Raw genomic sequence first — 25509 nt, 5'->3', positions numbered from 1 at the left:
TCAATTAATTTAAATGATACTGCTGCATTACCCGCACGCCTGGTCGACTATTCAAATAGGAGGTGGTCTCTCACTCGTCTGGCTGATATTTGAAGGCTGAACAGCGAGAGGTACTCTATGACACTGCCAAAAGCTTTTAATGGGAAATCCATTCGTCGTAGGTGTTGACAGGTGAACATTCTGACGTCAGTCGGGGTTGGTCAGACATCTCATTAAGTTTACGGTTGGGGAACTGAAAATAGTATAGCCTACTCTTCGGTAAATACAAACCAGAGAACGATTGCCATCTGAGGATATCACATTTAAAGCACTATCTTGTTTAATGTTCATTGGGAACAGTTTGATGCAAGTCTTGCAACTCATGATGTGCATCACAATTCAACCATTACGAACAAAATAAATCAAGAAGTTGTATTACAGGAAGTAATATAAAGGCATAAAGACAAAATATACAGGTTTCAAATTCATGAAAAAATAGAAAAATAAAAAAAATAAAAAAAAAATAAAAAATAAAGGTAGGAATTGAAGTGCAATGGTGGTAACCAGAAGCAAAAACATGATGCATCGTGATACCGAATTCGCCGCTTGCTAAACTACTCGCTTGTGATCAAACTGGTTTGATCCGGCACTATTATTAATAATAAATCATCCTAGAATATACCTTTTATAACATATGGGTGCATTGCCAACATTTCCAAATGCCTCTTTAATTGTTTTCTTTTTTTCTCTGAAATGCTCAAGATTACTGTAAAACGTGGCTGCATTGGAGCAGCTGCAGTACTTTTCTATAGGAAGACCAAGATTATAAAGGACCACCCGCGTGTTTCAAATGTTATCTTCATCTATGCGAAGTCTAACAATATATATGTGGATTACCAGTTTAAATGTGGGAGAAATGAATAAATAAAAGGGAAAAAAAATGCAAAAAAATCCCTTCTCCGCCGTGTTTTGAAAATAATGAAACGACGACGAATTATTATTTTTTTTTTTTCTTTTTTTATATAGTTTTGGAACATAAAAATACGCACTGTTTTTTTGTTTTTTTTTTCTAAAAATGTTTCCTTTTTTGTTTACGAGAAATCGGCCATGGGAGCCATTCGAATGAGTCCAAAGAAAGTTTTACTTGGCTGTAAGACTGAATAGCGAAGCGGTTCAATATCGCGAATAAACAGCTTGTCGCCTTCTCGTAACTGCGTCGCAGCTGCCGTGTAGCACGTATTCGCTTTAGGAAACGATGTTTCTGAGAAGGACGAAGTAATGCAGCGTAGAAAAGGCTCCGTGTTGACGAAGACTTCGTAAGCGTTTGTGGAATGCTCGTCGAGATAATGCACCTATTTTAGTCATTCAAACACACGCTTGGAATTATTGAAATCAAGTACAATTTATAGCTTTAACGAAAAACAAGCTGAAGTTTTATTCGAGTACTTTATCCTCCCCCCCCCCCCAACACCTGTTAACAAATATTTTTTTTGTCACGCAGCTGAGCCCACAGTGGTCTAGATATGTCAATCTACACACACTCCCGATCCCGAAATAGAGCGGACATCTCCCTTCCGTTTTATTTTTCTTTCCAGCCAATGGTTCCAAAATGTAGCAAATAATGTTTAATTATTTCCCCTTAATGAATTTCAGCCGGAAATTTACTGCTAGAATGTACGCCAAAACAAATATCAAGTTAAAAATGCCTGACCTACTGGGGAACCCAAATGAAAAGACACGAAAAGGCAAAGGAATAAAAATAGAAGAAATGGCCCTACAATATATCTCGCGTTGACATTGTTATTGAATGAAACGGGGTGCTGTTACCTGGGCGTAGATGAAGTAGAGTCCACTCTGTTTGACAGTAAGTGTAGCGCCGTCAATTTTGACTAACGGTGTTGTTTTGAGTGGGGAGTCCCAGTTGCTTTGAGCTATTTTCCACGATGTATGAAGTCCAAGTTCATTCCTGGAAGCGATTTCTACTAAAAAAGTTTACATTGTATGAAAACAACGACGTAAATACATAAATTGCAATTGGCTATAAATATTGTAGATAACAATCGTGTGGTGCTATATTCACCATAAAAAGCTTTGAAATGGCATTTTAGAAAGACAAAAAAAAAAAAAATGATAAAAGATAACTGTAAAGATGTCCTTGCTGATCGACCTTTAGAGCTCTTTATGTCTCACGTATATGCATAAAACGTGTAGTGCGGATAGGACATGACTTGTGTCCTGTATAATACATTAACCGACGATGGAAAAAGAAAAAGAATTTAAGCTTTCCAAAAACTCGGATTTGTGCAGAATATTAAATAAATAAACAGTTGTGTATAAATTCCCTGGTGGAGAAACGTGACGATATAAAAGACTAATAAAAACAGACGATGCATCCACTCCTTTTTTTCATCCGTGAAACTGTTCGGGAATGGCAAGGTCATATCAGATTTGCGCATAAATTTGGCCAACTCAAGGTCGAGAAGATAGTTCCTTAATAAAATTCCTCGAAGAAACATCGTTACTCACAACGATAACGTACGAAAAGAAAAGAAAAAGAAAATATATATATATCTCGCCTGGATATTTCGCTCTGTTCAGTTTGACCTGGGCCAGGTGCATTTCCTTTAAAATACTTCAATAGAGAAATAAATAACGATCTTATCTGACGAAGGAAAGAATTGCCGACTATCTGATTTAAAAGACTAGCAATATACGTGAATTACGATGAACAGTTAACGTTGTGTTGGTACCACATTTCTAGACCTCATACGCTCTCACCTTGATTCTCAAAATTGGCTGAAGACGCGTTTCTCGTATCGGCCACAAGATGAACAGCAGTGGCCGTATGGCTGAGATCACGGAGCTGCTTTTTGTTGACCCTCTTTTTGCCACTGGACGGAGGAGACGGAAGCGGATCACGTGAGCCCAACTGGCCGTTTTCGTTACTGCCCTGTGCGGAGGCCCGCGAGTTGACGGCTGGTTGATTTACCTTGTAAACATTCGGTTGCAGTCTAGTTGGACTGGACGCGGAAGGTCCAACCGATGCGGCGACCGTCTTCGTTAAAATAGCAGGAGCCGTGGCAGCGCTAATCCTGTCTTCTTGCGACGAACCCGAATAGGGCGCATTGCCTATGACGAAAATTCCATTGCTACGTGATGTGGCCCATACGTTCTGATCCACAGACAGCGGGACGCTGTCACGACCCGCACCGTCTGAAGACGTCTTGACCCTGCTGTGACGGAATTCAACATTCGGTGCGACGCTACTCTTGGATGGCGACGACGTTGTCTCGGACGATCTCACATCTTGGCCGTTGGCCGCATCGAATTCCGGCATGGAGCTTAACTCAATGTCATCGTCCAACGGAGATCTCGTCGATGGTTTCGTTCGGTGGCGATGACGTGGCTTGTCTTTCCTGTTGCGCCAGAAATGATTTCCCCGATGGGGTGGTTGGGCCACCGTATCAGTCACCTGCACGCTAGGATCGGATGATCGCGGCTGGTTTTTGCCGCCGTTAGCCAACAGTGATTGATAAATGCGAAGCCCTTCGGTGCGGTTCGGCGTAGCACCGTATCCTCGATCGAAAATTGGTACGCCGTCTTGGGTGTGCGAACTCAAATCAGCCTGTCGCTTCTGTCTGCCAGTGGCTTGCGCATCGTGTTCTAGTTTGGCAACTCGTCCCGTTTTGGCCAGCTGTCTGTCACCGCCCATGTCGAGCCGAGTCATTTCGCTCAGCGCTAAAGGAGTGTGTATTGACGAAAAAACGGTTATGTCTTTCTCGATGGGGTTCCCTTCCACATCATTCAACAGGGTTGTTGACTTCTCTCCATCAACATCGCCGAGGTCCATAAGAAGAATCTCTCCAGGTTCGTCGGCCTCCTTGGATAAAAAGAACGATGATTAATGATATGTTAATTCCAGCGCGTATATTATTCAAGCTTCTTAAAAAAGAGAATTGCTTGATGAGAACAACGGATACAACGGTAACCCGTGAAGTGACGAGGCTATACGTAGCCCAAAACGACATGTTCTATTAAGAATCTGGTGGGAAAACAACGACCGTTGAACATCAACAACAACAAGTGTTGTTCTTCGTCCAAAAGGCTATATGCTAACTAGCCGATATTTATTAATTTTTTTTTTTTTTTACATTGCAAATGAGTAAAGGGCAAACAGTATTATTAAGGCTTCGGGGGCAAACTCGATCAGCACCAATACCAGCTTTAAGCCAAAAATGGCATGTCATGATATTTCACACACTTTATGACAAGCTTTTAAACAGAAAAAAAAAAAAAAGTGATTTTCATCAGCTCTATTGTCTGCTATATGATTCAACTTTCTCTTTACAGTTCATTAAGCTAAAGCCGAGCGAGACTCTGTTGTTGTGTTTGGTGTAAGCGAGTCACTTTTTTTCACGTAAACCTTGAACTGCTTCGGTTCTTATTCAGGCCTATGTGTAAAATTGAATGCAAATGTGTCCTAGAATCCTGCCATTTCCATGTAATCATGTAAAATTCAAACCGTTTTCTTATTGTTCGCGTCTAGTCGTGCGCTTTCTATCTTTTTTCCTCGCATGGATTTTCATTATAAAGTTTTGATTTATCACCAGTCCAACTATTTCTCGAATCTCTATTTCAAAAGCACCGCCGCTTTTGCACTCGGGAAAATGTAATCAATTGGCATAGAACCATTTGGCGAGAAGATACTTGGATTTTTCCCAAGAGTGAGAGAGAGAGAGAGAGAGAGAGAGAGAGAAAGACAGTCCCGGGCCGTAACCATAACGAAACGGTCATCGTTATCACAAATAAAAAAAAAAAAAAGGAATTTTTGCTATTCTATTTAATAAACTACGTGAATAATTGCATATGGTGTGGGTGTGTCGAAAACATGTCTTGGAAGCCTCCGTATTTGGTGTGGCTGGCGACAGTTAAATGTGGATGGGAGGGAGGGAGGGAGGGAGGGGTGAGGGAATGTTTATATATAAAAAAATATATAATTTTTTCTTTACTGTGCGTGACGCAAGAATGCTTGAAAGAGATAGGACCAAGAAAATCCGCCTGCCCGGCCAGAGTAGGTCAAAACTTTTGGATACAGAAACCTTAAATGAGAATAGATCCTACACGGGGAACACAGCGAAATGCGTTCACGACCAAAAAGAAAAGAAAAAGAAAGACGTCACACGTGCTGCAAGGTTGACTACACCACAAGTGACTGTTTAATTAATAACTGCATAAAAAACCTGTTAAGCAATAAATCGCCCATCTAAGATTCATCGATACATCTCATTTAAGCGTTCAGTGTCCACGTGACACGATCGATACGTGTAGAGCAACATCGTCATGTTTCCAACGGCCACGAAAGTATACGAATCAACCAATCGCACGTCCGCCCATTGTCCAACAGTTGACATCAAATCATTAACTAAGTTTTGACTCGATTTTCTTGTATATACGTATAAGGAACGAAAAACTGATCAATTCAAATGAAAACGAGCAAAAATGTGTGAGCAGCTTACCTGGTTTCTGTCAGCAAAAGCCAGGTGTCCTAAATGGCCGTTTTTCATTTCAGCGCTTGCGTCGTAAAGGTCGTAGAGATTGCGCAGTTGAAAACGTAACTCTTCAAACTCGACATTCGAAAGAGATTCTACTCGCGATTGCAGGACTTCCACCTTACGCTGGAGATGCCACGTGTACCACAGATGGAAGGACACGAGAGCGACGCATGCCACGCCGACGGCCAACAAGAGCGGCCAAGAGATGTAGTGCGGTAATATCTGGCATCGTTCCTTCTTGCGTTTCAGTGTCACGTCAAGTCGGTTGGTAGGACGGCGGACCTTAAACGTCAACGATCGGCTGACTTGTCTAATTTCCTCTTTAGTTTTCTGCATTGTCATTGTAGAGTCGGCCGCCTGCTCTGTGAAGTGATCGCTCCTCAACAGTGCCGCTTTGCTGGTCATTATTGCCGGATGCCTTTGCTACAGGAAGAGAGCGATGATCTCAATAGCCGCTACCAAGTGAAGCACGGTATCGTATAGAAAATGATGACACTTTTGAAGAACACAGTTAATCTCCTTCTTTTGTGTTCAAAAGTTCGTTAGATGGGGGCAGTGTTCGTTTGATATCGGGATCCGGGTTGCCCGAATTGTTTTGGAGAGGCTTCTAGATGAAAAAGGATGGAGCCTCGGCCCGCAAAAATTAATTGATTGTAGCTCGATGGAAAGGGCGGCGACTTGCACGACTAAATAATTCTCCTTCTTTTTGCATAGAAATACCGACAGTCATGTTTTTTGAAGGTCGCAACATAAAGAAAAAGGCGATTGCGGATTGTCAGAGTAATTCTTTTTGCTAAGATAAACTACACAAATGAGATTCGATTGAATAAATTCTTCTTTTCTGAAGCGCAATCAACACGGTTTGGCAAGGAAACCTCTCTTGTTTCGGAGTTTCAACAACACCATTGATCAGACACTCTGGAGGACGACCTACTGCCTCGCAGATCTGGACGTTGACTGGTTGTTAAGGGCAAAGTTGGTGGGCATTTTATTAAGACATTCGAAGAGTTTGCTCTTCAAGCGGTTTCTGAGAAGGACGTTGGACGGTCGGGAGTTATACCACAGAACTAGATGGTTAAAACGGCAACGCTGTCAGTAGTCCTTCACTTTCTCTTCTGGAGCCAGCTTGGTCAGCATCCTGCATTGGCAAGCTTTGTCTGCCAGCTTGTTGTCAGTGGCGCAGCTTCCTTTCCTTTACACTAACGTCAAGGCCTTTTTTATTCCCGATTTCAAACGAACATAAATCGTTGCCTCATAAAAAGAATAAAGAAAAACGAGAAAAACAAAACAAAAAACAAACAAAAACAAAACAAAATCATTGGATATTTAGCTATTGATTCCGGGAAATATTCCAACATAGTGGAGAATATCGACCAAGCAATGACCAATGGTACGCACTATTCAATTTATTCCCTCCGCAATGCGTTCACTAAAAAAATGTTCGAATACCGATATCGTTCCAAGAAAGTTGGGCATCGCTTTCCAGGTTAGCGTGTTTTGGAAACGGACGTATTCTTGAGTTTCTATTCACATATTAATTTTTTTGGCTGTACCATATTTGAGTTTCTCCTTGGATATGGAAAAGGGCCCACTGCGAACGTACTTTTTGTTCTTCTTGTCTTATTTTTTGGTTTCTAAAGCGATCTTGAGTTCCGCAAAATTGATGTGTTCATACTTTGGCTTATGACGACTGTTGCGTCCGACCGGCGCCAGTATCTCATCAAAAGGTAAGCAGTCGGCTTAAGAAAGAAGATAGATTTTTCTCTCAACTGGCCACATACAATGACTGACTATCCACATAACATAAAAAGCATTTCAAGTCACGAGTTCGGCCTGAGCATCAATCTTCTTCCCCGTCGTCTACGCGGAGCTCTTTTTTTTTTTTTTGTTGTTGTTGTCCCATCATATGTGATGAACAGCCGGAATTGCGGATGATAATAATTCTGGAATGTAAATCGTGAAAGTCACGGGCAAAGTTTAATTCCAACATTGCGCTAGTAAAGCAAGATTTCCTCTGTTATTAGTTAATGGTCCAGTCGTAAAAAAAAACAACACGGCAAACATTTGAAACATAAAAAAAAGGAGAGAAAAGGCGGGAGTGCGCGTAAACAGATAATTTGACAACTTGTTTCGGCTGGCAACTGCTGCCAATTTCGTACATCGCGTGCGGAATGTCGATGCAGATTTTGGCACCTCGTACGCCCTGGACCGGAGTAGCCCACAACGTAGAACCTTACATACGCTTCAGCGGATTCCGAATAGTTCCCCAAAAAGCGAACAGCTCGCAACACGCGACAAACCATAACTTGGGACAAAAATCTGCCTTTGTTATAGTCGAAATTCTTGGTAATCAAAATGGAGTTGTACACCATTTGCTACAACTTTCTATATGGCATTGAATTTTTGTTGTTTTTTTTTTTATTTATTGGCAGTGAAGGGGACAGTCGGGCTAACATGAGATGTCAAACTCTATTTGCATCCCAAAAATCGCTTGGTCCTCTCGTATTTCACAAAGCGCTCTAATGGTGATTTTCTAGTGTCGTTGTAGCTATTTTGGGGGAAACATCCGCCAGTTAAAAATAGTACGTACCTTTTCCCCCACGTGCATGAACAGTTGCCAACCCTGATTGTTGTTGTTGCTACTGCGAATTCAACTAACCGTCTTCCGCATTCGGACAAGGTGTCACGGAGCTAATCAATCCCTTAAAGTTTTCTTAGCACTAGATTCGCTTTGACGTTTCAGTTTGTTTGTTCTTTTAGGCTAGTTGAATTCAATCGAAAACTATACCTTTCAGTTGAATAATAAAAGTACAGTCTTGCATTATCCTCCGTCATTTTAAGGGACTCTATATAACCTTGAAGAAAATCATTGTCAATTTTTACACACATTGAATAATCATAAACTAGTGTTAATATTTAACATTCCAACTGATGCAGAGCGAATAAATGCTGACTTGAGTGAAAGCGATGGCGGTGACGCGATGTAATGAATAGCAAAGGCGCCGGTCTGGTCGTCACGACTCTGAATTTGAAAAAAAAAAAAAGAAAGAAAAAAAAAAGAAGAGAAAGAAAAACATCCTCGTGAAAGAAAGAAGGAAAAGAGTGCAAAAGAAAAGAAAGAAGAAAAACATACCGACAATGCTTCCTTCTCTTAAGTTATCGGGCATCAAAACTTTCGGGTGGACACAGAGGCGCCATCAGCATTGAGAATCATGAATAAGCTTTTGCGTATTGCAATCCACCGTGGATTTTAGAAGCACACATTTCTGTTTATTTAATATTAGGAGATCCATATATGGTGATTGGGTAAAAAGAAAATATACATGTATATTTATATTTATATTTTTATATATAAACTTGAGTCTCGGTAACATACTGCCCTGTGGATTCCAAGGTGGTTGGAGAGGAATCCGTGCGTGATCAGACGTGGCGCCATAACCGACGGGGAGTCGACAGCCGTCGCCACGCTATAAATTTTGAGTCAGCATGAACGTTTTCGAAGCGGTTCTATACAAACCAGTGAGTGGCCATTTTTCAGCAGCTTATTGTACCAGCCGAACCAACGGCGTTCATGTTTTTAACTCCAAAACGCGAGTTTCTTTCACAATGCACTAAGGGCCACTAAGGGCATAAAAATCGTTTCTCTTCATAAACTGAATTTTCAACGCATGTATGAAGGATCCCACTTGACCTCGTCAATTGCTCCTGATATCCCACTTCAAGCTATTTGGTTGAAAATTTAAGAAAATAAACAAACAACATTCTTGGTATAGTATATATATAATACAGTATCATAAGTGCTACAGAAGATCTAGAGAGAGACTAGGATCTCCACAAGCTTGTACGAAACAAACGAAAAGCGGATTGTCTTTTTTAAACCGTTAAAATATTTTACTTGTAATGAACTGAATAAGGGGAACTAATGCGAAAGGTAAAATTTTTATAGTCGTTCCCTAGGTTATTGTTAATCAAAACATGTCCAAAGTCGACAAAGTATTCAGCGAAGGTACATCAGCAAATCAAACGCCAATTAGCACCGAAGATATACGTCAAAGTTGCTAATCAAGCAAATTAATTTTGCGCCAACGCAGCACGTCAAATGAAAATCTTGGCGTTTGTGTCCAGCCTGTTATGTCTTTGACGTCATATTTGGGCATTTCCATGAAATGCTGGCATCGTTTCAGATTGGGGAAGAAGTTGCAATTTTACGCCAAAGTCGTGCAGTAGTTGTTGGTAAAGCCTTCGGCTATCGGACCATTACTGATTACATGGCAAAATTCCTATTTAAAACCAGAAAAAGACATTGACAGACTTTTGGCGCCGTTCTCCAATAGTAACAGTCGGTATAAGCCTTGGCATTTGATCAGAAAATTTTAGATAACAAAAATAGTGTAGTTGCGTGTTAGATAATGAGCCATGTAGGCTATATAGCTTTAGAATAGCGGACTTTGCCCAGCAATGCTCACCAAAATATTTGTAAACAATAACTCGATTTTTCGACGCGGACTCCTCACGAGATGCAGTGTAATATCAAGCTGGTATGGAAGAAATGGAAGGATTTGGAAAAAATTCTCTCAAAACGATGTTTTAAAACCAGTGCTGGACAGCCTTTGCTACTCAAAGCGTAAAACATTTTTCGGATTAACCACTGTCATTGGCAGTGCCAAGTAATCATTCACGTGTCACTGTGTTTCTGCCAAACTTTCCTAAAACGAAATAGAAAAAAAAATATTTAATAATTTTAATGCATGCAATGTTTGCCACTTTCACTGTATGATATTAACGTCCTATTAGGATTTTTGAAAAGCTAATGCTGGCCAGCGAAATGTTTGTATTCAGATATACTAGCTACTGTGTTATCTCACTTGAGCAAAAGAATCTTACGAAAATTTCTAGGGTCTCTCATGTGTGTGACGTATATCACTTCCATATGGTGGGTTAACTCAACAACAAAAGCTAACATGATGCGTGCTGTGAGTCATGAGAATTATCATACCACGACAATCTAATTGTGCATGTATTCTGTACAAGAACTGTATAGCAGTTCGACAGTTCATGAAACCTACTCTCTAAGAAATATGTCGGGAAAAAATTCCGAGATTACATTTCGGTACATTTTTACCGATATACTTGTCGGTTTTTCACTGATTTTACGCCAAAATCCCTACAATATGATTTTTTAAAGGCTAAGAAAAATATCCGACAATCAATCACGGTATTCCGATTGAAGGACAAACATATTAGGGCGGGTTGGCGATCGTAACAAAGAAAAGTAAACAAAAGCATTGCCAGAGGCCTTGCCTAATTACCTAACTGATTTTTATCCTAGGTGTGGGGGACATTTTTGTTTGTATTGTTTTTGTAAGAATGAAGGATTACAAAAAAAACTGTAGTTTTCCCTTAGGTTTGGCGAATTGGTTAACCTAACAAATAAGGATTTTTTAACGGGGAGGCACATTTTTTCCATTTTGGCCTCAAGATGAAGAGAATGATTGCAGTTGTTAATTTGCAATTCTTTTTTCGACAATTCGACAATCGTAAAATCAATTTATATGGAGCGTTAATGGCCAAAAGTCTAATTCATATACATAACATATAAGATTTTCAATTCTATGAAAATTTTCCCGAAAATTTTTCTATCACCCTACACATGTCTCACAATATAGTGCATTCTATAATGCACATATAACAGTCAATGTGGCACAGTGGTAAAATATCAGACTTCTATGAAACAGACCTACTGGTGCTATGGTTCGAATCCCCCAAAAACCACCAGCTCAGAGCTAAACGAACAGTAGTAGGTCGGAGAGAGATAATAGTTTTAAACCATCGCGAAAAAATTAAATAGTTGGCTTTAAATAAAATTATTAGAAATATTTTAGAAATAAAAATTTTTAAGTTAATGTTATTCAATAACAATTAAAATAATGTCTTAACCGTTTATGATATTACAAAGTACTGCATGATGATGAAGGACGTCTGCACACATTTAGACAGACAGACCTTGAAAATACAAGAATACAGTAGGGGTAGAAGGGGGAAACCAGACGTCTGGACCTTGAGAATGAAGGGGGTGAATACACCCCCCAAATTTTGGGAAAATAAAGGTAAATCGACAATAGTATTCGGATTACCACTGTTTTCCCGATTTAAATTGTCGGTAAAAAAATGCCGACAAAAAAGTCTGGACGTTGATTACCGAGTTATTTCTCGGTAAAAACCCCGAGATATTTCTTAGAGAGTACACCTAGTGCCAAGAAATGATTAGATTAAATGACGCTATTTTTCCAGGAAGAAAATTATTGGGGTTTTTTTATGTATAGAGGAGGACAATTAATTCTATTGTGTAACTTCACCGTATGCGGCAATTTTTGATTGCTGCGCATAAAATTAGTCTACTGATTTTTCCGTGTGGATGAATCATTGATTTTCCCGCATGAGAACGAACATTTTTGGACGAATATGTTGAATTCCTTTGTTGTTACTCATATTTTCTAAGTAAACTTTTAAGTGTATCGTAAAGTATTTCTAATAAATTCTCCTGCTTCAGCCGTTGGCCAGTACACTGCACCGTTGTCGGAGACATTAGTTTTGAGCCTAACCAACTCCTAAATGTTTCGTAAAAGCTTCCATTGACAAGCTACTGGCATTTCCTTCACGTGCGAAATCTTGCAGGGAAAATCACTCGCATCTAATTCACCCAAAGGGTTTTTTTTTGTTTTGTTTTTGATTTAACTATCATGTGAGATTCAGCATGACAAATTTTCAAAATGGGTTGTTTCAGCTATAAAAAGACGGTCTCTCCAAAAACGCTGAAAAAATAACAAGGAAAAAATTATGAAAGCATCGAAAAACATGCTGTGAAAAAACGTTTACACGCTTCAGGTTCAAGTATAATTTGCTATGGTATTCATAAGTGCGCATAAAATAACAACAAAGAAGTGCCAGAAGTGCGAGGTATAAACATCACACTGAAATCATCCCCATCAGTAAATGTGATAGTATAGGCTACCTATATTTTGCGTCTATTCAGAAAAAGGAATTTTAGTTCAAGCGCAATCGCGGATCTTTTGGAATTCATTAAAACACGGAGGTATAATCGACACAACGGTTTTGAAGTTCACTTCATTAAAATAGCATTTAACTTAATTTTGTTTATCCCTCGTCGTAGTGACTTTCCACTGGACTCATGTATTCAGTTCGTCATTGAAAACTTTGTTGGAGTCCATAGTGGCTTATAATTACATATAACCCTATAAACAAGCAGTGATAAAGGTGAAAGGCAAGACATTACCTCAGCCGCTAATAAATCTCCTGGCGCACATTTGTGCTTGCTGAAAATCGGCTTTGACAATAAGGTGATACCAGTCTGTTACATGGTGATGATAATCGCTGTAGACCATGCCAACTTTGTACACCATAATTTGTTTTGTAGGGTTTCAGTTAGCCATTTTTTTCCTCTCTATCAATGCATTTTTTAATTAGACAGTGTTCATTAGAGATTTAAATGAAGTCGAAATTCTTCTAATCGACCTGAGTTTTGTTACTTACGGCGAAACCACAGCAACTTCAACCACGATATTTATGCAACAAAGGGAACAGGAACTGCAATCCTCATGGACATCGAACTCGCTCTGTAACGGACTTTTTCTCTTAAAGTAGATCAGTCATCACTCAGCCATTCCATATACTGTACTACTTTGGTTGATATATATATGAGTGATTGCGATTGCATTGTTTTATCATTGTGTCTTCACTTGTCACCTAATCGATCTAAGGTTTTGCCAGCGAATCTTGATCTAGTCAAGGCACCCACGCAGAGGGAAAGCGATAAAAAGCTGCATATACCTCTTGGAATATGCAAATTTGTATGCTTTGGGCAGGACCTGAAGTCTAACAGTAGTATATACTTGCTCGACTTTGCATTTTAATTAGTGATTTCCAATGAATAAATCTGTCTAATTTTTCGCTTTATTTACTTAATTCGAAACGCAAATGTAAAAAGGATTGATGCTTGCAAAAGCGTTCTGAAAACGAAACAAATCTCTAGTGTCTATCATCTATATTCGATCGTACAAAACAGGAAAAACGAGGAAATGGACATTTTTGGTAGTGATTTTTGTTGTTGAACTCTCTGGCTGTTGCTGTGCGCTCCCCTTCGCTTGATAGTATACTCTTAGTAGAAATAGGATTACGTGCTCTATCGAGAATCATTCCAACATTAACGAGACCACCCGCGATTTCTGTATAAGTCCGTTTCTTTTTCACCTTCCATACAGAAAAAAAACATTTTCAACTTCTTAGGGCTGAGAGAGAGAGAGAGCGCAAGAAGAAGCCTTTCTTTTCTATTTTTCATTCCTTTCTTCTTAACATGTCAAGGTTTTTTATATTATACCCAGCAGTCAAGGCAAAAGTTTTGTCACGTCCTCCACACAGCCTTCATCTCTACTCTTTCTCAACTAGTCATTGAACTGTGACCCTGCCGTCTTATCTGTCAGCCAACAATAAGAATTTCAATTCCTCCACTAGCCAAATTACTTTAAAGGAAAAAAACCTTGCTCGTCAAGTCGTCATTACCTGTGTATTCGAGGAACCCGGAACGTGAAATCTTAGGTGCATTAATGGCTCTTCTTGGACTGGGTACTGATCATTATAGGAAACATAACTTTATAAAAGGAAATGGCCAGCCGATAGTAGCGATGAGGGCAGAGTCGAGTTTGACACGCGCGACCAAGCGGGATTCAACTCTGCTAATATCTACAATACATTTAGTATGCGGCATACTGCGTAAGCGCATGTAAGATTTGTGCTGCGTTGTAAACGCATACTGTACAATACACGCCAACGGCGAGAGACAGAAGGAGCAATAGAAAAAAGCATGTGCCGACATGGAACGAGTGAGGGGTTTGGATGATGGATGACAGCATCACGGTCAAAACGAGGAAGTGGCTGGTTGGCGCGGACACGTATGATATACGCTCCGTCTTCTCGTTTGATGGATGGCGTGACGGTAGGGCAAGATTATCGTACATACATGTTTGGATAGGGATATATTGAAAAGAAAGTGTCCACATATGTTTTATCACTTCTTCTCCGATGTCCTTTTCGAATCCTTTTAACGTTTTTAGCAGATTTCAGACATGTCCTTAACGGTTATGCGAGCTTTTCTGGTTTTATTCTTCGAACACTTTTTGACCTTTGCTTTGAATTTCATTGGAACTCGAACAGCATGTTTGACTGTACAAAGACCGATTGATAGGCGGTAGTCGACGACATAAATTTTCTTCTCTTTGCTCCGATTAGAGCGTCACGTAACGCAGTTCAAAATGCTAGCATCCGCTTGTTTGAGTATAAATCCCAATCTAAGGCCTAATGCGGTCAAAGTGAGTAGCATAAATCACGTCACCTTAGTGCTTTCGATGGTATTCGGAGGATGAATCCTCGTTTCGAACCCAGTATAGATTATAACCTAGCTACTAACTTAGTAATCAACAACACGGCGATGTGAGCTTTTTGTTTTTCAAATCATGTTATACCTACATGTGAATAACTAAATACATAACCCTTTCATTGATTGACACTGGATTCTCCTCTATGGTATATTTTTAATTTCAACGCTTACGGCTCCGCATACTATATATGGTAGGCTAGAACTTCAATCACACGCAAGAAAGAAGGGCGGACTTATTCGTGCAATACGTCTATAAAAAAAGTGAAAAAGTTATTTACTACTTGGGCTTGTTTACACACACCGCTAATTGTTTGCCGTGTTTGCCATAACTTTGCTTCCACAGTTTGTTCTTTTGCACGCCTTTAACAATCTTTTTCATTTTAAGGTACTCTTGATTCGAGTTAGCAATTCAAAGCCTTAAAAGGTAATTCATCAGTCATCTGTAAAATAATATGTTCTGCTGCACTTGGTAACACGAAGAAGCCAGTATGCATTTTATCTAACTTTTTCCCTTGAAAATGCTGTTCAGTGGCCAATCAGTTTAGCCAACAGCAGCTTGGCATCACATCATCGCATACTGCGTGACTTTTCTTCAGTTAAAAATCTTATTGATCTTCACTTAAATATATGAAACCGACTAACAAAGTCACAGTTTATCCTTTGCTGTTTGAGTTTTGGGTGTTTAGAGGCATTCAGCACCTTTGCCTCAATGCAATAATGTTTAAATGGCAAAATTTCTCAATTTCTGCAACATGTCCCAATTTTGATGAGATTGGAAGTTTTGGCGACAAAGTATTTTTAAATGAGATGAAATATTTTTGGATGGTAGACTATATCCCATGCAGTCAAGCGACCTTTGCAAAATCCGACTGGATATTCGAAATCCTCGTTTTGAGATTGTCGTTGAAAATTATGTTGCAAAATTGTCACTTGAATTAGGTTTTGCAAACGTGTGGAAGATGAAGAAATACAATAAATAAATAAGCCGGATGTATTTTTTTGGCAACCGTTAATCCGTTATTATGTAATATCCCATATGGTCTAGTGGCTAGGATACCTGGCTTTCACCCAGGAGGCTCGGGTTCGATTCCCGGTATGGGAAAAATTTTAAAGATTCAATAATTGTCATTTTTTTATTGATTGAGATATTTCTAGTACAATAACTTGTTTTTACAAGTTTGATCTGTCACGAGTATACAGTCTTAACCGAAATAATTACAACAAACTGCGATAGCTTAAAAATAAACCTAGAACACGAAGTGAAAGTGCTGGCACGCAAGCAACGCGTTTATCTCATTTATTTAAAAAACAGCTACCTTAATAAGAATACGAATATTATTTCCATATGCAGCTTAAATTTTAATCATAACATACAATTTTAGCTATTTCTAATTCTAAGAAATAAATGTTTTTGTGCAAATTTTGAAAATTAAAAATTAAACCCGAAAAAATAAGCCCGAATATTTATTTTCTCGAAGAGGAATAAAAAATGCCCTTAGTTTTGATGTGGAACATCTACTTTTCCAATAGACCAAGATCGGATGCTGAGTTGCCAAGGCTGAATTCCGACCTGCGGTATTTGTCCTCTCGGGCCCTATAGGAGGGAAATGAAAAATAATATATTTAATTAAGTTATAGTTAGTTTTATTACAAAATCTTTTGGAATCGTGTACTATACCTCTGTGCTGATATAATACAAAAAATTTTATCTCCAAAAAAGCTGTTATTTTTCCAGGAAACTTTTTGAAAGATAATCGCCGCCATACTGGTGCGACACACATAAAATTTGCTTTAAAAAAATTTTTTTTTTGTTATTTAGCGCCAGTACCTTCCGGTAGTAAGCTGGTTCTCGGGTAATCGGGGCCGAGCCCTAGGTTGGGGACTACCGGACTACCAACGAGGTAGCAATGCGAACGCCAGATAGCGCAGTCGTAGTCAACTTTTTTTTCTCTGATTGCCTCTCGCTGGGTAACGTGTCGCCGCCATAGGATTACAGGCCTTAACTATTAAGTAGGCATTGGGCTTTTGCGCGGAACCATGGACTACTCTATTGTTAAGGACGGGACTGTTTCCCTATCCCGCCTTGTTAAAGGGTGTCACTGATGGCTATTTTCATGGAAAAATAAAAAATACACCATTAAATGCAGCTTTAAAAGGCGAATGTAATCATCTAATTTTTTCTTTATAAAACGTATCATTTAAGAAGATATTGCGATTTTAATGTTGGTAGGAGGTGGAATTGGGTGGGCCGCCGATGCCATCTATCAACCAAAAATCGCAAGTTTTTGCTGATTGACAACTGAACTCGAAATTGTCGGGTGCCATCTATCAACTAAAATCGCATGATCTTGCTGATTGACAACTGAACTTGAAATTGTAGAAAGAAAACAAGCAATGAGTTAGGATTTTTGGCTCCCAGATGGCACCGGCGGCCCGCCCAATTTCCCGATTTTCTGATACAAAATAATTAATAACTCGTTAAGGGTTAATTTTCAATATAGGGACATTTGGTAAGTCAATAATTATTTTTTAAAACTGAATTTAATAGAAAATAAAAAAAAATTACATGGGTGGCATAGGAAATGTCGAACAGTCCCGTCCTTAACAATAGACCAAGATCGGATGCTGAGTTGCCAAGGCTGAATTCCGACCTGCGGTATTTTTCCTCTCGGCCCCTATAGGAGGGAAATGAAAAATAATATATTTAATTAAGTTATAGTTAGTTTTATTACAAAATCTTTTGGAATCGTGTACTATACCTCTGTGCTGATATAATACAAAAATTTTATCTCCAAAAAGCTGTTATTTTTCCAGGAAACTTTTGAAAGGTACTTGTTTACAATGTACCGTAGCAGACGTAAAGTGATTTACTGTGACTAGTGACTGTAGTGTCAAACTGTTTTCGTTTTTATGTCATGAGTAGTGTAGTTTGTGATGTCGGTAATGAGTTATTTGACACAATTAGTCTTTTTAAGTTATCTGATTATTCTAAAGGACTTATTCATAAGGAAAAGAAATTTACTTAGAAAACGTCTGCTTCTTGTTCTACAGTTGTAATACGGGGAGGGGGTGTTGTGGAAAGGTAAACAGTATCTTCAAAAGTTTCCTGGAAAAATAACAGCTTTTTGGAGATAAAATTTTTGTATTATATCAGCACAGAGGTATAGTACACGATTCCAAAGATTTTGTAATAAAACTAACTATAACTTAATTAAATATATTATTTTTCATTTCCCTCCTATAGGGCCCGAGAGGAAAAATACCGCAGGTCGGAATTCAGCCTTGGCAACTCAGCATCCGATCTTGGTCTATAGAGTAGTCCATGGCGGAACATATTCTATCCGTCTGCTACTCTCCGTCTGCTACTATCCTTCTTCTAAATTCTGTTTTCTTGTTGGGTTTCTGTAACCTACTTCTTTTTTACAGGTGATATAAAATCAGCAGAGCATTCAGATGCTTAAGTAGCAGAAACACTGAAACTAACTAAGGCATCGAAAAGCATAACAACCAAATGGAAGAGTACGAGGTGTTAGAAAAAATTGGAGAAGGTTCCTTCGGGAGAGTTTACAAAGCCAGACACAGGCATCTCAGAGGTTTAGTTGCCCTCAAATTTATACCTAAAGTAGGTTATGAAAAATAGACCTACTCTTTTAGTAAATCCATTTGAAATTTATTCACAACTATCCTTTGTTCCTTTGTTGGTGGTATAGATTGGCAGGACAGAAACTGAACTCCAGAGCCTGAGACATGAATTTGAAATACAAAAAGGCCTGAGACACCCAAATATTGTACATGTGCTTGGTGCCTTTGAGACCTTTAAAGAAGTATTCTAATAATGGGTTGGTTATTAAATTTAATTGTAATCATGAATTTTTCCAGTTAGTGGTTATCACTGAATATGTGGAAAGTGACTTATACAAGTTGCTGGAAGATGGAACACTGTGTGAAGACAAAATGCGAATGGTTGCATGCCAACTACTATCTGCCCTCTACTACCTCCATACAGATAGAATACTACATCGAGATATTAAACCCCAAAACATACTACTGACTTGTGATGGCATCATTAAATTATGTGATTTTGGTTTTGCAAGATCTATGGACCTAAACACATATGTATTAACATCTGTCAAGGGAACTCCACTATATATGGCACCAGAAATCATAGAAGAAAAGCCGTATGACCATAATGCAGATCTATGGTATTCATTTTGTTTTCATTGTGCCTCAATGTCACAGAAAATTATTGATTTGTTTTTCTACATTTAACACCAGGTCTTTAGGTTGTATCTTGTATGAACTTCTTGTGGGATCACCCCCTTTTTGCACTACGTCTTTGCTTCAGCTAATTCGAAAAATTCGTTACGAAACTGTGCCTTGGCCCACAAATCTGAGCCCTGGTTGCCTCAACCTCCTTCAAGGTCTCCTGGAAAAAGATCCTCGCCGGAGGCTAAGTTGGCCTCACTTACTTGAGCATCCTTTCCTGGAAAACAAAGTTCTGCTACCACCTGAAAAACGTATGTTTTCACACAGTGTTCCGCATTTGGTCAAGGGGGATAACGAGTTTTATTTATACGACTTCACCTTCTCAAGTAAGACCTCAACTTCCGTTAACGACTGCATTGACTGCCTCGCAGGAGCTAGCCAAAGAGATTCAAAGACAAGATCTATCGCAGAGGATGCCATTCAAAAACAAGTAAAAACCGCCATATTTTAAGGCATATTTAGTAACTAACCCCTGTGGAAAGGGTTTTTACACGAGCCCTTCAAAGATTGGAAGAATATGAGAGACGTCGAAACAGCGCCCCGGTTTCTCAACCCAAGCAAGCAATAGCCCATCCCGCCGCAGCCTTCCATAGCACACAGTTTAACCCGTATGTTTTCATGAAAGAATAGACACAATTCTCCGCACTTTTATTCCTTTGCGGTGTGTGAACGAGCAGGGCATTTGGAGACTGGACGCGTCGACAAAGCGCTGTCACCGATATTCATCATTTGCCACCGGCAATGGATCCTCGCATCAGTGAGAGGCAGCAACTGCTTGAAAAAATTCTGGAAACGACCAGATGGCGGACAAAACAAAATGTGGCCGATATTGATCCGCTAGATGCCGGTACGAATCCCTATAATTTTATCCTTAGCGAAAAAGCATTGCCGATTTCACCAAGAGGCCAAAGTACTATTCCGGAAACGGTTTCACCAAGCCAAGAGGCCAAAATTGAAGTAAGTGTTGAAGAACGCACAAAGCTTCATATTTCCTAACGCATGTTGGGAATTTTAGGCCAAGGAAACGACCGTAGAAGTGAACGCTGCCACTGCCGCTGCCGCTGCCGGTCCTTTGCTTTCGAAATCTCTAGAAAACGAGGAGTGGGAAGAGTTTCTAGATGGAACGCTTTCGGACGCTATAGAGAATCCACAAACGCTTGAGCAAAGGGATTTGATCGCCGTGGTTGTAGCACCGTTGCGAAACGTCAACGCAAGCCCGAGTCTAGTTGAACGAATTGCTACGTTATTGGCCGTCCCGTGGGCCGGGATTGACCGCGAAGACACAGTCGACGAGGAGTTAATCGTCCGTGCCTACGCCGACACTCGCGTCGTACCAAATCTTTTGTACGCTTGCAAAGTCATGATTCAAAGGAGATCTGGCGATAACCGCAGCACAGGGTATCTTGACACGGTCTAATTTACATTATCCTATTCTCTCACGTCAGAATACTGTTTGTTTTGTGTGCAACAGAAGCATCGATAGCAAGAAGACCGACGCCGAATTAACCGCCGACGATCTCCAGTCCTTAGAAATGTTGCTGGGCTTGATGGCACGTCTGGTACACCTTCGTACGACCGCAGGTAATCACTCATCTGTTCTTGTGTAACTCGAAATGAAGAGGTGGTTGATGGCATTCCGTACCTCATCTTCCCCTCCCCCATTTTTATTCTGCTTCTTAATTGAACACACACAGAATTCATCAATCAGTTCTGCGATGCTGTCTGCGTGCTGGATTGCGCGGCCGCCATTCATCACCTGTTGTCCGTTGACCGCAGGAAAGCTCACGCCGTCGGACACATTTTGGCCATTTTGTCGCATGTGTTGCGGACTCGCGCCGAAAATGTCAGCGTTGTCCAAGATATTCTCACTCAAAGAGGTTGATTGTATTTCAGAGTTACTTTCAAAAGTTCAACTCGTCTAACCTTCAATTGTGGTTTAACGCAGACACGAATTTAGTGCGTTTGCTTTCCAATCGCAACCCCATGATTAGGTCCAGGTGTTGCACGCTTATTGGATACCTGTCTCTCAGGTAAGCAACATTTGGGTGACATCACCCTTGGAAACAGCGTGAATGATGTTCAGACTGGCTCGTTTTCTTGCGTCGTTTTCGCCTAGGGGCACCGACAAACTGAAAGAACTGGGCAGACAGCCTGTCGTCGTTGAGCGCGTGGAGCAATTGTTGGCTGATAGCGATCCTCGTGTCCGGCAGGTACAAGCCTTTTTGGAAACTCCTCTATTCCTTTTTCTTTCTATCTTTTTTTATTTTATTTTATTTTATTTTTTTAAAGGTTTATTTGCTTATTGTTTTCTTATCTGTGATTGATTTTCTTTCTTTTTCTTTGTAATATTGCAAGAGTGCCACATTTGCCTATCGTTTGTTGAGCGGTCATAAAAACCGTACCGGAAACTGAACTGACAAAAACATTCAAGAAGTGGGCCAACACCGAAACCTATCAAAACGGGGAAAGAAGAAGGAAGAAACAAGACGCTGACGTTTTCGCCGTCCATTGCGTAACAAACGACCAATCTAGCAGCGAGAGGGTCGCTATTCACTTTTGAAATGACTGGAACTGGACGAAAGCAAAATAGCAACTCGCGTTAAAGGCCCATTGCACGTCATAAGAGGTTCGCTTGACTAAACGCCCATTTTCTGTTTTTTTCCCAACAGGATTCCCAACTCCAAAAACGAGTTCTGAGTTTATCTTTCTTCTATGGAAAGTGCCTTTCATTGCTTCACACTTCCAATTAACGTTTGATCTCGTGGAATATATCTGATCTTTTTATCGAACTCGCCCGAAAACCGGACGCACACGCTGACATAAAGGAATAAACAAATAAGAAGAAGAGAAAGAAAGAAAGAAAAAAAAAAGAGAGAGAGAAACAGATACACAAAGACCATCCTTGAAAAATTAAGAAAATGACATGATTGAATTTACGGCAAGTGAATGGGCGCGCGCCTGAGAAAGAGAGATCACACTTTGGCTCAAGGCTATTAGAAATGTTCATTCATGAAAGGAGACTCAGGTAAGATGGGCTGATCATGCCATAGAGATAGATACTATTGCACAACAGGCCAGGCGATGGATGACAGCTCGCGCACACGTGCAAGCTCGGGACACCTCATTGGCAATGCGGCCAAGATAGCCGGGAAGAAGCGCGTCGTACTGTTCGATCGTGAAAATGATTCTTGGCACGGAGATGAGCGCTCGCTCAACCTCCATTCACAAAGAGCCGGGCGAGGCCCATCGTGGGCTCAATTCCAAAAAGAAGCTGAAGATCGACCGACACTGTTGCATACGGCACAAGAATTGAGCGCCGGCGCAGGTAAGCCAAGAAACGAGACAAGATGAAGGGGAAAAATAATAAAAATAAACAAAATGTATAAAACACAGATGCAGGAGAGAAACACTCCTACGAGACGGTGAAGTACACGGCAGAAGGGTTCACGCTACAAGAGTGATATCTTATTGCTTTCGAGGTGCGGTACTCTTTCCTTTTTGCTTTTTTTTTTATCTGCAATGGCCGAGGGTCAAGAACTCGGAAGATTGTCGAAATACACAAACTGTTCAGTTATCTGACGACGAAATCATATTTTGGCTTTATGGCCAACTTGAATAAGTGGATGATTTGATGATTGTCTTCAAATCTGATGATGAGAAGAAGAAGAAAAAAAAACAACCTTGGCGTAACTAGTTTTTCTAAAGTGGACTGGGTACGTGTGGAATACATTCGCAGGAAAACTGGATTACCTGTCAGAACCCAATCTCGCAAGGGGGCAGGACTGCAACCGTTTTTGTTTTTTTATTATTCAAACGGCCTGAAATAACGAACGCACGTAGTCACCGTATCGACAAGCCAAAATCAGACTGTATCGAATTGAGAAACTTGATTTCTCTTTATTAGATTGTTGCCTTGTTCCTTTTTAAATATTTTTTTTTTTCTCCTCGCCTGGTCGATCTGAAAACGAGTTATCCGCAAGATCAAGGAGGGGCAATATAAAAATGATCTTATCCCAACCAAATAGCCTGTCTTTTTCCCATTTTTTTTTTTTTTATATATTATGCATATTTAACAATGCATGTATAATCTGTATCCACTCATAAGTTAATGGAGACTTAATGGGCCCTTTGAATCGTGAGAAAAAACTTCTCCGAGGCCGAGAAAAAAAAAAAAAGAGAAATAAATAAATATATGACAAGGGTTTACCGCCGCCTTCATTACCGCCTATCACTTTTCTGTCCATATTGGAAGAGAATGCTGGAATGATAGCGCCCTTGAAACCAACGGAAAATCTAAACACTCAAAAAATAAAAATACGATGACTGCAAACGATGTGGGTTCTCATTCCTTTTCTTCGTAAGATCTCGTTTCGAAAAAAATAAAATATATATATATGTATATTTTTGGCACGCTCTTCTTTAATTTTCATGTCTATTCACGGTGTGTCTAAAAACTTGGAGAGTCGTCTTTTCATGTCACCAACACGTGCGGAATGGGGAAAACCGACATCCACCAAATGTTTCGGGATTTGTTTTTTCTTTGTTTCTTCCACCAGAATTTTCTCTATTTTTTTTTTTTTTACGTTTCTAAAATGTTAACATTAAGGTGCGGTTGTTGATACGCCACGAAGCTCTTGAAAAGCACCGAGGATTAAAAAAAAAAAAGGGGAAATGCATGCTATATTTTATATCATTATAATGTTTGTGAGTTTCGCGCTCGAGCGGCTCGGATGATACGGTCGTTTCATCCGATTTGCGCATCTTTCCCCCGCGGCGTCGACCCTTGGCTCGTAAAAAATGGAGCCACGCAAAATAACACGACTATTTTCGTCACTTAAAATCATTTCTTACATTTCCTTTAAAAAAAACAAAAAAACACATTATATATAAACCGAACGATCAAACTTCTTATCACGTAGATATATCGGGCTAGTCAAACCAGGAAAAGAAAAAAAAAAGATGACGACAATAGTTGTTGTTGATGCCGAAATTCGATACGACTAAGAGAATAATAATTCCAAACACAGTCGACCGAAACTGTTATCACGGTGCGTTCTCACTGTTTGCGCGTGAGGAGAGAAAGAGAGAAGAAGAAGAAAGAGGTTGCATCAATTGGCCGACTTCCGGTCGACTTAAATTATTCAGCAAACAACAACGAAAAAAATAGGAAAAGAAAAAAAAATAGCAATAAATGACGGTCGCTGGCTCTCTCACCACTTGCTTAACCAGCACGTAGTCCAAAATGTGCCAATGGGAAAGGCACGAGAAGTCAGAGGGTATACTGATATATTAAAGCCATGGATGATTATCTCTCTGCACGGTAGTTTGTCGAAAAGGCAAGATTTATCGCAACACGCCCACACTCCATTAGGACCTCATTGTGATTTCAAGGCGCGCATCGAGGTGTATACAACAACAGCAGCCAGAATTGCGGCCGTAGTTGCAACGAGGTGTACGTTACGCCAATACGTTTACGCGTAAAAAAAACACACAAAAAAAAGAGGAGAGAGAGGGAGAAAAAAAATGCCAATAGATTTTCGGAAACATCAAATAATAAAAGAAAAATATTAGCATGAGAAAGAAGCCAGAACGTCGGAAGGTGTGGGTGTTGTTTGTTTCTTCCTTTTTCTTCTCATTCTTCGTGATGTTGTTGTTGGCAATAAGTTACACGCATTGTACGCTTACACACACACACACACACACACGTTCTTTCATAAAACATTTTGCGTTTGCTTTTGCCTTCTTGTCGAAAATTCGTTGACCCGTCGAATTAAACATCCGCCTGCGTGGCGTAAACTACACGCGACGTGCGTGTTCGTATATTGCTCGGCTATGAGTAGGAACCTTGGTCTGACTGATGCGTTTCGTTGATGTTTTATTTCTCTTCTTTTTTTTTTTTTTCCCCTTGAGATGCGTCGATTTTAATTCGCCTACTTTTCAAAGAATTGAATTTTAATCGAATAAAGAAAGGAATTTCAAGGTATACGAAAGCCATACAAAGGCAAGTTCGGGAAATGACGTTTTGAAAAATGAGTGGCACTCGTCGTCCAATCTTCACTGCGTCTCGGCTGCCAGTCAATTCGTTCACGCAAAGAACAAACACTCACGTTCATTTGGGCCTTTGCATTCCATCACGCGATCACCTATTATTTCTTTCTCGCTGTCCCCCTTTTCTTTCTTTTTTCATGGCTGAAGATGACGACGATACTATAGCGCTGCTGTTTGCTTCTACTTCGGGCCTTTTAGATTGCCTTCAAAAGC

The 25509-nt window shown here is 39.9% G+C and overlaps 2 protein-coding genes, 1 long non-coding RNA gene and 1 other non-coding gene across 5 annotated transcripts; 3 read left to right on the top strand and 1 right to left on the bottom strand.

Moving 5' to 3' along the window:
• Window positions 1–397: 397 nt before the first annotated feature.
• LOC116932354 lies at window positions 398–6512 on the bottom strand. Of its 2 annotated transcripts, none has more exons than XM_045180088.1 (4): window positions 5496–6512; window positions 2758–3859; window positions 1807–1958; window positions 398–1331 (listed from the first exon to the last, which is right to left on the bottom strand). In XM_045180088.1, the coding sequence occupies exons 1-4, from the start codon at window positions 5934–5936 to the stop codon at window positions 1071–1073; spliced, it is 1956 nt and encodes a 651-aa protein (XP_045036023.1). In that variant the 5' UTR covers window positions 5937–6512; the 3' UTR covers window positions 398–1070. The 2 variants fall into 2 exon arrangements, with proteins under 2 accessions (XP_045036023.1, XP_045036022.1); XM_045180087.1 differs by having other exon boundaries at window positions 1807–1961; window positions 5496–6511.
• A 176-nt stretch (window positions 6513–6688) lies between these two features.
• Window positions 6689–9301, top strand: LOC123476999. The gene is made up of 2 exons (XR_006652072.1): window positions 6689–7877; window positions 7964–9301. It is a non-coding gene; the product is annotated as an uncharacterized LOC123476999 (long non-coding RNA).
• Window positions 9302–16012: 6711 nt separating this feature from the next.
• On the top strand, window positions 16013–16084 carry Trnae-uuc. The gene has a single exon. It is a non-coding gene; the product is annotated as a tRNA-Glu (tRNA).
• A 2222-nt stretch (window positions 16085–18306) lies between these two features.
• On the top strand, window positions 18307–22134 carry LOC116932889 (serine/threonine-protein kinase fused). The gene is made up of 13 exons (XM_032940791.2): window positions 18307–18604; window positions 18693–18806; window positions 18862–19184; window positions 19258–19499; window positions 19576–19678; window positions 19731–19856; window positions 19926–20205; window positions 20264–20646; window positions 20720–20829; window positions 20943–21125; window positions 21194–21278; window positions 21365–21458; window positions 21604–22134. Exons 1-13 carry the CDS (start codon window positions 18494–18496, stop codon window positions 21658–21660), a joined length of 2211 nt encoding a protein of 736 aa, XP_032796682.2. The 5' UTR covers window positions 18307–18493; the 3' UTR covers window positions 21661–22134.
• The last annotated feature ends 3375 nt before the right edge of the window (window positions 22135–25509 follow it).

Source organism: Daphnia magna, linkage group LG10 (assembly GCF_020631705.1).
Source record: "Daphnia magna isolate NIES linkage group LG10, ASM2063170v1.1, whole genome shotgun sequence".
Taxonomy (NCBI): domain Eukaryota; kingdom Metazoa; phylum Arthropoda; class Branchiopoda; order Diplostraca; family Daphniidae; genus Daphnia; species Daphnia magna.
The sequence above is the reverse complement of the archived record's forward strand: the minus strand, read 5'-3'. Positions and strand labels throughout refer to the sequence as shown.